This window comes from Onychomys torridus, chromosome 4, assembly GCF_903995425.1.
Source record: "Onychomys torridus chromosome 4, mOncTor1.1, whole genome shotgun sequence".
Taxonomy (NCBI): domain Eukaryota; kingdom Metazoa; phylum Chordata; class Mammalia; order Rodentia; family Cricetidae; genus Onychomys; species Onychomys torridus.
This window is the reverse complement of record NC_050446.1, coordinates 64,981,883-64,995,346: the sequence shown is the minus strand read 5'-3', so window position 1 is coordinate 64,995,346 and position 13,464 is coordinate 64,981,883. Positions and strand designations below refer to the sequence as shown.

Sequence of the window (13,464 nt, the reverse complement as noted above, 5' to 3'; positions counted from 1 at the left end):
CCAAAAAAAAAAAAAAAAAAAAAAAAAGCCCTGGACCTGATGGTTTCACTGCAGAATTCTACCAGATCTTCAAAGATGACTTAATACCAATACTCTTTAAATTGTTCCACACAATAGAAGCAGAAGGTATATTACCAAACTCCTTCTATGAGGCTACAATTACCCTGATTCCTAAACCAAACAAAGATGCAACAAAAAAGAGAACTACAGACCAGTCTCCCTCATGAACATTGATGCAAAAATACTCAAGAAAATTCTGGCGAACAGACTCCAAGAACACATCAAAACAATTATCCACCATGATCAAGTAGGGTTCATCCCAGGGATGCAAGGGTGGTTCAACATATGGAAGTCCATCAATGTAATACACCATATAAACAAACTCAAACAAAAAAACCACATGATCATCTTACTAGACATAGAAAAGGCATTTGACAAAATCCAACACTCCTTCATGATAAAAGGTCTTGGAGCAATCAGGAATACAGGGAACATATCTAAATATAATAAAGGCAATCTACATCAAGCCAACAGCCAACATTAAATGAAATGGAGAGAAACTCAAAGCAATCTCATTATAATCAGGAACAAGGCAAGGCTGTGCCCTCTCCCCATACTTATTCAATACAGTACTTGAAGTTCTAGCCAGAGCTATAAGACAACATAAAGAGATTAAGAGGATACAAATTGGAAAGGAAGAAGTCAAGCTCTCCATATTTGCAGATGACATGTTAGTATACATGAGTGCTCCCAAAATTTCAACCAAGGGACTGATACAGCTAATAAGAACTTTCAGCAACATTGCAGGATACAAGATCAACTAAAAAACAACAGTACACCTTCTATATACAGTAGACAAACAGGGTGAGAAGGAAATCAGAGATACATCACCCTTTACAATAGCCACAAATGATATAAAATACCTTGGGGTTACTCTAACAAAGCATGTGAAGGAGCTATATGACAAGAACTTTAAGTCCCTGAAAAAAGAATTGAAGAAGATGTCAGAAAATGGAAAGATCTCCCATGCTCATGGATAGGCAGGATTAATATAGTAAAAATGGCGATCATACCAAAAGCAATCTACAGATTCAACGCAATTCCCATGAAATTACCAACACAATTCTTCACAGATCTGGAAAGAATAATACTCAACTTCATATGGAAAAACAAAAAACCCAGGATAGCCAAAATCATCCTGTACAATAAAACAACCTCTGGAGGCATCACAATCCCCGACATAAGCTCTACAATAGAGCTACTGTAGTAAAAACAGCTTGGTACTGGCATAAAAACAGACATGTGGACCAATGGAATCAAATTGAAGACCCTGACATTATCCCGCACACCTATGAACATATAATTCTTGACAAAGAAGCCAAAAATGTACAATGGAAAAAAGAATGCATCTTCAACAAATGGTGCTGGCATAACTGGATGTCAATGTGTAGAAGGCTGCAAATAGATCCATATCTGTCACCATGCACAAAACTTAAATCCAAGTGGGTCAAAGACCTCAACATAAATCCAGCTACTCTGAACCTGATAGTAGAGAAAGTAGGAAGAACTTTTGAATGCATTGGCACCAGAGATCACACCAGTAGCACAGACACTGAGAGAAACAATCAATCAATGGGACATATTGAAACTGAGAAGCTTTTGTAGAGCAAAGGACACGGTCAACAAGACAAAGCGACAGCCTACAGAATTGGAAAATGTCTTCACTAACCCCACATCTGACAGAGGGCTGATATCCAGAATATATAAAGAATTCAAGAAATTAGACATCAAAATGCCCAACAGTCCAATTGAGAAATGGGCTATAGAACTAAACAGAGAATTCTCCACAGAGGAAGGTCAAATGGCTGAAAGACATTTAAAGAATTGATCAACATCCCTAATTATCCAGGAAATTCAAATCAAAATGACTCTGAGATACCACCTTACACCTGTCAGAATGGCTAAGATCAAAAGCACAGAAGACATCTTATGCTGGAGAGGATGTGGAGCAAGGGCAACTCTCCTCCACTGCTGTTGGGAATGCAAGCTTGTAAAGCCATTTTGGAAATCAATATGGTGCTTCCTTAGAAAATTGGGAATCCATCTCCCCCAAGACCCAGCTATAGCACTCTTGGGCATATTCCCAAGGAATGCTCAATCATACCACAATGGCATTTGCTCAGCTATGTTCGTATCATCACTGTTTGTAATAGCCAGAACCTGGAAACAACCTAGATGCCCTTCAACTGAAGAATGGATAAAGAAAATATGGTACATATACACAATGGAGTACTACTCAGCAGAGAAAAACAATGACATCATGAGGTTTGCAGGCAAATGGATGGATCTAGAAAAAAATCATTCTGAATGAGGTAACCCAGAGTCAGAAGGACAAACACGGTATGTACTCACTCATAGGAGGATACGAGATGTAAAACAATGGTGACTAGACTGCTATACAACTCCAGGGAGGCTACCTAGAAAACGGGACCCTAGGAAAGACCCAAGGATCACCCAATGACAGAGAAATGGATGAGATCTACATGAACAACCTGGATGACAGTGGAAGTAACAAAGGGCAAGATTTGAGGAAAAGAAAGCTTAGGGGAGCAGGAGATCCCAGCTGGATCAAGAACAGAAAGGGAGAATGAGGAATAACAGATCATGATAAGTGAAGACCACATGAGAACAGGAATAGGCAGAGTGCTCGAGAGGTCCCCAGAAATCCATAATGATATATCTTCTGTAGTCTGCTGGCAATGGTCGAGAGAAAGCCTGATATGACCTAGTCTGGTGATCAGATGCCGAAACACCCTAACAGTCGTCTTGGAACTCTCATCCAATAACTGATGGAAGTGGATGCAGAGATCCTCAGCCAGGCCCCAGGTGGAGCTCCAGGTGTCCAACTGTCGAGAAAGAGGAGGGTCTGCAAGAGCGTGAATTTTTGAATCCAAGATTGCAAAAAGCACAGGTACAAATAGCCAAACAAACGGAAGCTCATGAATTATGAACCAAAGGCTGTGGAGCTCTCAGCTGGATAAGGCCCTCTGGATGAGTGAGACAATTGAATAGCTTGATTTGTTTGGGAGGCACCCAATCTGTGGGACCAGGACCTGTCCTTAGTGCATGAGCTGGCTGTTTGAAACCTTGGGCTTACACAGGGACACTTTGCTCAGTCTGGAAGGAGGTGACAGGACCTGCTTGTACTGACTCCACCAAGTTTAAATGAATCCCCAGTGGTGCCTTGATCCTGGAGGACATGGGAATTGAGGGGAGGGGCTTAGGGGTAGGTTTGTGTGGGGGCGGGAGTAGTGAGGACAGGGGAACCCATGGCTGATGTATAAAATTAAAAACATAATAATAAAGAAAAAAAAATTTAAAAAAGAAATATAAGTCTCTATGTGTTTACTTGGTTGGGTCTGAGTGGCTGTGGGACTGGCAGGTGAAAGAGATTTTTCTTGACTGTTGGCCAGGCAGGACCAGGAAAACTCTAGCTACAACTATGAATTGACTACTTAATATTGTTATGTGTGGAGTTTGATGGGCGTGGAGGAATGAGGGCCAGGGAGGTAATGAAGTATGGAAACCATGGTCAGAATGTATATATTTTATGAAAAAAATACCCAAGTAAGTATATTTACTGACTCATGATATCTCTGAGTATTTTTTTCTATATTGTCCTGCTCCTGCTTCCACATTTTGACCTATGTTGTTTTGCAATATAATTTTCAGAATTGTCAAAAATTCAACTGTTCATCTTTTGAAAAAACTGTTCATTGGTTATTACAAATTTAATACAGGAAGACATGATTATAAATTAGTAGAAATTTTTGGGATATAAGATAACTTCCACAGAGTTGACAGACATTTCAAGCCCAGTTATTTATATCTTCTTGTTTTGGGCTCCATATTCCTTCCTTCCTTCCTTCCTTCCTTCCTTCCTTCCTTCCTTCCTTCCTTCCTTCCTTCCTTCCTCCCTCCCTCCCTCCCTCCCTCTCTCCCTCCCTCCCTCCCTTCCTCCCTTCTTTCTTTTTTTCTTTTTTTTTCTTTCTTTCTTTCTTTCTTTCTTTTTTTCTTTCTTTCTCTTGATAAACATTTATATTTATTGTTTAGAAATTTTAAAATTCCATATGTATGAATGTTTTGCCTACATATGTATATGTGCTTCATGTGTGGGCCTGGTGCCCATTCAGGTCAGAAGAAGACATTGCTTCCCCTGGAACTAGAATAGACATAGTTTTGAGCCAACATAGGAGTGCTGTGAATTAAACACAGTTTCTCTGCAAGAACCACAGTGCTCTTAAGTGCTGAGCCATTTCTCTAGGCCCCTATCTGCCCCAGCCAGCGGGTTTTCAATGGGGACGACCCACCTGTGGGAGTGAATGAGAGACAGGGGACAAGAGAGACTGACAGAAAGACAAGATTCTGATCAAGTTGCAATTTTTATTTCTCTCTGCAAGGCTTATATAGCACAGAAGGGGAGGGAGCAGGAAGGAGGGAAGGGGAACAGATGTGGAAGGCGTGCAAGACATGGGAGACTTGTGTGCAACTGCAAGATATTGCTCTGGTCAGGGGCCATTTGTTCTGTTGCTAGACTACCTTACCATGGAATGCTCTTTACATCTGGTTGCCATGGGACCTGACTGTGTAATGTTATTATCTTTGGGAGCCTCCTGTAGGTAAACTGGTGTTACTACTCTGGGGAAGGGCAGAGTGCTTATGACTTGTTATCTGGCTTAGCTAGTACTTTCCATGGTTCATGTTTGGTTCCTGAAATCTTGGTCCCTAACACCTATCTCTCTTTTTAGTTTTATTTTTTGAACTGAAAAAGTTACAGGATTTTAATGATATGGATAAATGCTATAATTAAGTAAATATGTATTTCTTCTATTATATTCCCTAATGAAATCTAAAAATATTTTTTTTGCACTTTTTATACTGTTTTTCATACAGAAATAGATAGTAAAGAATTAAGCAACTCTTTAAAGTTGTCTAAACAGGTAAACGGGGTAGGAATCAATGCTTAAGAGTTGTACAATTTGACAGACAATTTGGCTTGTTCTACATCTAAAATAATCTATGAGACAACTTTTAACTTTTCTCTAAGCAGGAATGTCAAGGCTGTATTCCTGGGTTAAAGTGATCGTCAAGATCTTATTACATATTATGAAAATACATGATGTCCTTCTACCTCTAAAAACTCTACTTTTGGTTTTTAACTTATGATATAAGCCATAGATTTGGTCTAAGCCTATAACTACAGCATTTTGGAAACTAAGAGTGAAATATTACTGTGAATCCAAATTTACCCTGGGCTATGGAATAAAACAGACAACTGCCCTCCAAGCCACAAATGCTATAGACACACAATCTCAAGAATCTTTAAGTGAATAACATTAAAATTAGCATATATACTTAAACATAGTATTTCAAAAAACGTGGGTGTTTTTTTGAGGAATAATCTTTGCTACTTTATTTCTAAAACAATACACATTTCTCATAAGGATTAGTGTAAAGATTCTTTATGAGAGAACCCAAAGGTATTATGTTTGGTGAGTACCCATGCATTTTGCTTAAATTAATGAAGGAAATATTTTATACCATTCATTTTACATCACTGTTCTCCTTCTAAATACAGTGTTACATGAAATCATTATCAAACCGGAACCTGATTACTCAAAAGAAAAATAACACCCATACACATATAAAATTATTATTTAAAAAAATATTGAATATGAAGAACAAAACATGAAAATCTCTCTAGTGGCAGAATTTAACATTTAGGGAAAATTTAAAAGAAACTCCTTTTGGAAAAATTAAGCTCTTTCTAACCCAATTAATAAAAATATTTTAAACACTCAAGCAAGTGTTCAAGCACAAAAGTTGTATCACAAACTAATGCAAAGAGAAATCTTAAAAACTCAGGGGGATAAAAATCAGCCTCCCAGTCTGGTGATATCTCAGGGAAACCTCCATAAATTCTGTGATGACACAGGAGAAGCTTTGGCTTCTTTGTTTTTCTTGCATCATGAGACTATGCTGATGGCAGGACCTGAGAAACAATGTTCACATGCTTTGCCTCAACTTCCAGAATCACTGTTTTCTTTCTCAGGAGTGGGGAGTAATTGGATACAAAAGAATTTTGTTCACCACTGAGCAGACTTCTCCATAAAGAATAGGTGATACCTAACTTCAGATTTTTTACAGATGTGATGCATGGTGATCTATTTAGGTACATTACAGAATTTTCACAGTTGACTTTAAATTATGATGGATTATTTTAAGTGTGGATGCTGTGTGTCAGGATACTATGTTTAAAGCAAACAGGGAACACTCAGTGCATAGCTATGTATGGGGTTTCATATTGTATAGGCTCCTCATCATTAGTGTTGATATTATGATTATGGGTAATCAATATGTCAGTGATTAAAATGATATATTCAGAACTGAGAGGCCAGTACTTATGAACTAATAATTGCTCAGGAGTCCAAAACTCAGTTGTCAGAGTGAGAACTTCTTCCTTCCTTCCTTTCTTCTTTCCTTCTCATTCTTTCTTTCCTTCCCTCCCCTCGAATATCTGCTTCTTTAAGTCCAATGAGATAAAATACATTTTCAGCTTGTCATCTTGAAGTTGAAAGCAAGTAACAGAGAAATGTCAAAGTACTGTTCTTCAATTATCTGTCCACCAGCAAGTGGTTTTTGTTTGTTTGTTTGTTTGTTTGTTTTTGTTAAAACATTTTCAGTAAGACAAGTGTTCTTACTGTTCTGATATCATTGATTAGAAAATAGTATGTTTGAAGTTTTGTAAAGAATGATGGCACAGGAGTTGTTGGAGTGATGTCTATACTACATAAATATTGATAGAGAAGTAGAATGTTCCCTTAACTTTCTGTTGGCAGTAGAGAGTGCTTCCAAACTTTTCAGAAAATTTAATTAGTTGAAGATCTGAATCTATCAGTGCTCATGATTGTGACTTGGTCTCTTTTAAAATGAATAGAATCACCTAGGCTGAAAGAGAGCCATTTCAGAAATCACTCAGCATGGAGTCACAGGGAACCGTAATGTAGTTTCCTGTAACCAGGAACAGTAAGACAAGCAAAGCTGAGGTGTTTTGGAAAGCAGTACTAGAAAATGGTTAGTAATCTCAGGAGAATGTGTTTCCCAGAGAGTGGCAGAAAGGAGTTTGCTTAGCTACGTATTAATAAGCTCTTTCTGCTAGATAATATTCTTATGTAATAATATTTTAGACTTGTAGAATTTTATCATAAAGGATAATTTTAAGTAACTTTTAAATTCATGATTATTCTTTGTGACCACAATATTAAGTTTTTCATTTGTAAGCTTCTTAAAAGCATCTACATAGAATGATAATTTTTCTAAATCATCTTATTGTTCTGAATGTTGTTTTACACTATACAGTTATCAAAGACTTTCTATTATCTTCAGATAGATTAAAGCTATCAAAATCTCTGTTGCTAAATGGGAAGGTAATCATGGGCAATGTGGAAAGCAGGACACAGGGAGTCACACTTCTCAAGTTCACTACTCCAGAACATGACTCAGTGACCAGAGTTATGCAATGCAAGACTCTGAGCAAGACCAGAAACAATGACCAGATTCTTACAGTGCATGGTTGTTAGAGAAAAGAAAACAGTGAAATGCCTAGGAAGAAATGCATAGAAAATGTTTTTTTTTTCCTATGTGAGATATGGAATTAGAAGTCAAAAAGCAAAGCATTGCTGCTTATTAACACAAACTTATGTAAAAGAAATTGAATAATATTTGCTTCTCATCTATTGAACAAAAACAACCTATTTTATGAACTTTTCTTAAAAGTCTGTAATATTAACCAAAGATAACATGTTAGAGGGGGAAAAGTTAATTAGTTACAAAGGCCATATGATGATGAAGCTAATTTTGGTTCTGTTAAAATTAAGGTCTCTCCATAAGACCTAAGAAGTCACAGATAATATTTTCAATCTCCTGAGGTCAGACTCTGAATGAGAGGAAGCAAAGAAGTAAAGAAGGCTAGCTAGCAGCCAGAAAGGAAGGAAGGAAAGAAAGAAGGAAGGAAGGAAGGGAGGGAGGGAGGGAGGGAGGGAGGGAGGGAGGGAGGGAAGGGAGGGAGGAAAAGGGGTAGTTTAGAAAAACAGACCTTTTGGTGTGGTCTGTGTCCAAATTACAAGTTATGTTTGAATAAAGAAAGCTGAAAAGAGTCTCAACAAGGGGAGAGAACTTGTTCCTCTGATGTCAGCAAGGGAAGGCTGGCATAGGCTGGGACCTCAGGGAACTGAGAACAGAAATGAGGTTTCCTAAGGAGTTTCATCTCTGAATTCTTCAACAACTTTGCTGCAGAGTGATTTATTAGATTAGAGTATAATTTTCAGTGGATGATATTCTGTATTTATAGCATGGATTTAAGGATATCTCACCTCATAACACACTCTATAAAACCCTCACCTATTTAAAAAAAGAAGTCAAAAAGCAAATGAAAGTGGTAAATGGTTGAATTTATGGTATTAATGTTTGTGAAAAGTTTATACTATTTTAAAAGCACAAATAATATTACATGTATCAAGAAGTTTGTATTAAGGACTATATTTTTATATGTATACACATATATACATGGAACAACAAATAGTAAAAGAAAGGTCACTAATTTAAAGTTGAGAAAGGATTGGTATATGGGATACTATGAGGGAAGAAAGTGAGGGAGAAATGACATAATTATAATAAAATCTCAAAATAGAATAATTAATTTTAAAAAGAAAAAATATTACTGCCACATATGTGTGGTTAACCTATTGATTTAATTTTCACTAGTGAAAGCTTTGTAAAACTCAGAAAACTTCACAGAAATTTAAAGGAAAATAGATTATGTGGATTTGAATTTTGATGTTTAACTTAAATATTTGATTCATAAAAACAATATTCATAATATAAATAAAATATATTTTATGTTTCCTTCTTTAATATTAAATACATTTAAATATTCAAGATTAAACACTTACATTTTGTCAATTTTGTCACTTACTTTACTCTTAAAAAGGTTGAGGTTTTCATATCACTAGTGCTTTATTAAATTATTGTCTATACTATTATAGTGTTATTTCAGTTTGTAACATTCTTAAATATGTAGGTACCTTGTTTTGATTTAGATATTTTTCTGTTTTCAATATTTTTGAAACTGTATTATACTCTAATGTAAATTTTTTCATTTGACTTTATTTTAGAATATAATTCAAAGATGAGAATTTTAAGAAAAACAATATAAACTTATGTGTGCCTCTAAAGTTTTTGCTGATTTATTTTTCCAAATTATTATTTGAGTGGATCAATTTTATAAAAAATAGTATAATCTTTAAAACATGATTTTATTTTATTTTTATATATGGATATTCAGGTTGGTCTGTTTGATATATGCCACTTTTCTGTAGAAGTCCACAACAGGTAGAAGAATTAATTGAGTCTATGATTGAAGTTACAGAGGGTTATAAGTCTTGATTTAGCTTCTGGGAACTGAATTCAAGTCCCCTGGAACAACAATAAGTGCTCTTAACCATTCATCTCTCCAGCTTCTAAAATGTGATTTTAATCTGACATTTTTTTTTATGATTCAATTTTCATCAAAATATGTATGCAGACAATGTTTAAATATTCAACATTCTCTATTCAAATCTTTTTTTTTTTGATGCATAGTTTGAAGGATGTGTTGATAGAAACTATGGGTTTAGTTTGGTGTGGTGACATGCATGCATACAAAAGCATACACAGGAATATGAATATGCATGTGTATATTCACCCATGAGAATATATTACAGGAAAGATAGACAACTTTTGGGTTTAGAATTACTTTCTATGGGTGACAAAGTTGAGTTTTCCTGTAAATTAGTTATACCTAGCATTCTAAAGTAATGCGACAATGAGTAACACTTTGATATTTTTCAAATTTGACCATTTAATACCTTGAAATGAGCAGGTAAGATGTTATAACATGTTTGATACTAAATTCTTATGAATATCAAAGCATGTATCTTGGCAAATCATTAAGATGGAAGACTATAAATTACATTTGAGGGTGAGATGCTGTTTTTTAGCTCTGTGTTGTCACCAGTTTTCATTTATAGGTGATTGGTACTTGGCCTTCTGATTCTTCACTATTTACTAGGTTGCCATTGTCAAGATGTCCTATTTGCATAAGGACAAAGGAAGACTATGCTTTAACCCTTATAGAGTGAAAGAGATTAGAAAGAACATCCCTTTTCTGAAGTTCTTACAAAGGAGAAAAATCTCAATCTTCACTCTCTTGATTCTGTGGAGACATCAAGTCTGTTAAAGCTTATGTCTCCTAAGTCCCAGGTTGAGCATCTTTTCTTTGTTTGATCATAAAATATTTAACGATAATGTTTGCAAAATTAAAGTGCACAAACCACTGTAACATACTGTTGACTAGGACTAGATCTTTAAGTCTGGAGCAACTGCTTTTTTGTAGTATTTCACTTAGCTGTTATGACAACAGGTTAACTTTTGTAAAGTTCTGGTTAGGTTTTAAAATGATGAATTTGGTGAAATTTCCAACCTTTCAACAAATGCACAAAAAAGGATTGCTGCATACTTTGCCAAAGAATTTTCTTTTTTCAAAAGAATGGATTAAGTAATTGGAAGTTCCAATAATTTCACACTTTTACACACATTTAAGCTGAAACATTGATTTTGAGATGTGCCCTAAAATATATCTTGCCTCTTCTGTTAGTAGATGAGGCAGTGAGTGCTTTGATCAGTCAATCGTGACTAACATTCTGGGCTTCATTTATATCTAGAATAGTTCATAATGCATTTCAATGCTTCACTTCAAGAATCCCACAAGGGCTCATGAAAACTGACCCTTCAAAGGTAGGCTATTGCTCTCATTTCACCCAAGTAGATGCTTTAATCTCTAGTATTTTAATGTGTTATTCAAAGTATTTAACAATTTATCTCAATTTCAATGCTTTATGTTATGCAACTATACATTTAAAAAGTTATGACATCCTTTTATTTAGTAGCAAAACAATCAAAGAAGCAGCAACTTGTACATGTTGATTATATAAACTTGACTGATGTATTCTTTCTCATAATTTCAGATTTAAGTGAACAGATTTTACTTCAGTATCTTCTTGAGAATAATGCAAAACCAGAGTTTTGTCACTGAGTTCATACTTCTTGGGCTTTCACAGAACTCAAAAGTTGAGAAAATACTGTTTGTTGTATTTTTATTGATCTACCTTGCAACTATTTGGGGCAACATGATGATTGTGGTGACAATCATCTATAGTCCCACACTGCTTGCCTCCCCCATGTACTACTTCTTGATATTCCTGTCCTTACTGGATGCATGTACTTCTTCTACTGTCACACCTAAGATGATTGTGGACTTCTTCTATGAGAGGAAGACCATTTCCTTTGAATGTTGCATGATGCAACTGTTTGCTGTCCACTTCTTCACTGGGATAGAGGTGATTGTCCTGTCAGCCATGGCCTATGACCGCTATGTGGCCATTTGCAAGCCCTTACATTACTCTTCCATTATGACCCGGAGGCTCTGCGGCATTTTGGTGACAGTATCCTGGGCTGGAGGTTTCTTGCATTCTATCATACAAATTACCTTCACTTTGCAGCTACCCTTCTGTGGACCTAATGTCATTGATCATTACATGTGTGACTTGTTCCCATTACTGAAGCTTGCCTGTACTGACACACATATATTTGTCATTATGGTATTCGCTAACAGTGGGTCTATCTGCATCATAATCTTCTCTATATTGCTTATCTCCTATGGTGTCATCTTGTTCTCTCTGAGATCCCACAGTTCTGAAGGGCGACTTAAAGCTCTCTCCACCTGTGGATCCCATATTACTGTTGTGCTTTTGTTCTTTGTGTCATGCATATTAATATATGCAAGACCTACATCTGCTTTCTCTTCTGAAAAAAATGCACTGGTGTTTGCCACCATCATGACCCCACTTCTGAACCCTATGGTTTACACTTTCAGGAATAAGGAAATAAAAAATGCCATCAGGAGAATGTGGAAGAGATTGAAAATGGTTTCTTATGATCACTAAAATATTATACTTGCAATGCTGGGTGGGAAACCAGTGGGTAATAGCATTTGTTGTGTAAACTAATATATTATTACTGATTCTCAGCATCCATGTCAAACATCAGGCATGATAGCACACTTTTAACAAAATACTGATGAAGGGAGGTATTGTAGAGCTCAAAGGTTCTTGAATGAGGTCAAGGCTCATTGGAGAGCTTGTCTTAAGGAAATAAGGCAGAGAACAATAAATGGATAGAGCCAGTGCCTTCCTCTGCCTCAGCATGCATGTGGACAGGTATATGCACCATCTGCACCATCTATCGCTCATTTGTATATACATATATACCCTATTCATATAGGTACAGAGGCACACACACACAAGAATCAATAATTACACTTACAAAATTAATCTGTTAATTAATTCAAGAAGTCACTAATTACTAAGAAAATTATTTTATTCATTAGTCATTATTTTGTAAAAGATGGCATCATTATTTTATAGGATGCATTAGCAATGTAATGAGGAAACTCTTTTGAGTTCACACTATCACTATGAATTGATTAATTAGCATTAACATGTGAAAATTAAAACCAGTTTAATTTTATACTCTCAAAAATCAGTGACTTTTATAAGCAGAGGTAAAATTGTCTTACTAAATAAATGTGTATTTGAAGTAAGGAGAAGAAACACATGTAAATGCTCCAAGAGAAAATGAGTCTTATGCCATTGTGAGACCTCAGAACCTAGAAATGTAAAGGAGCATAGGTAAAGCCTGAAGTCTAAGTATTATTGGATTATTTGAGCACATTTTAAAATTGTGTTTATTCATGCATGGAGAAAGTATTGAGTTATGTCTTGAATTTCTAAAAGGACTAGACAGAATTTCTAAGGACTGAAGTGACTACCCCTCTTGTATGAGCTCTGTGACCTAATTCCCTTGGAAAACCCCATGTTTTCACATAAACCAAAGACAAATACTGATTATTACCTAAGATGTTCATGTACTGAGCACATATATCCTGTGATTTACAGATGTCTTATTTATGGTTTCTATTGCTTTTTAGACATACCAAGACCATGGTAACTCTTATAAAGGGAAACATTTTTTTAGAGTGGCTGACAGTTTTAGAGGTTTAGTCCATTATTATCATGACAGGACATGGCTGCATGTAGGCAGACATGGTGTTGATGAAGGACCTGAGACTGAAGAATCTAAGTCCTGAAGGCTACAGGAAGTGAATTGAGATGCTGGGCATTATTTTGTGCATAGGATAACTCAAAGCCCACCCCCACAGTGGCAAGCTTCCTCCAACAAAGCTTCACTTACTTCAATAATGCCACACCTCCTAATAGTGCCACTGTCTATGAACTTAAGGGACATAAA

The 13,464-nt window shown here is 36.0% G+C and overlaps 1 protein-coding gene across 1 annotated transcript; it reads left to right on the top strand.

Annotated features, from left to right (window-relative positions):
• The first annotated feature begins 11,135 nt into the window (after positions 1-11,135).
• Positions 11,136-12,101, top strand: LOC118582621 (olfactory receptor 4C15-like). Its single transcript, XM_036185629.1, has one exon. The coding sequence runs from the start codon at positions 11,166-11,168 to the stop codon at positions 12,099-12,101; it is 936 nt and encodes a 311-aa protein (XP_036041522.1). The 5' UTR covers positions 11,136-11,165.
• Positions 12,102-13,464: the final 1,363 nt, after the last annotated feature.

Coding starts and splice junctions, on each gene's coding strand:
- LOC118582621 (XM_036185629.1), top strand. CDS start 11,166: ATGCAAAACCAGAGTTTTGTCACTGAGTTCATACTTCTTGGGCTTTCA.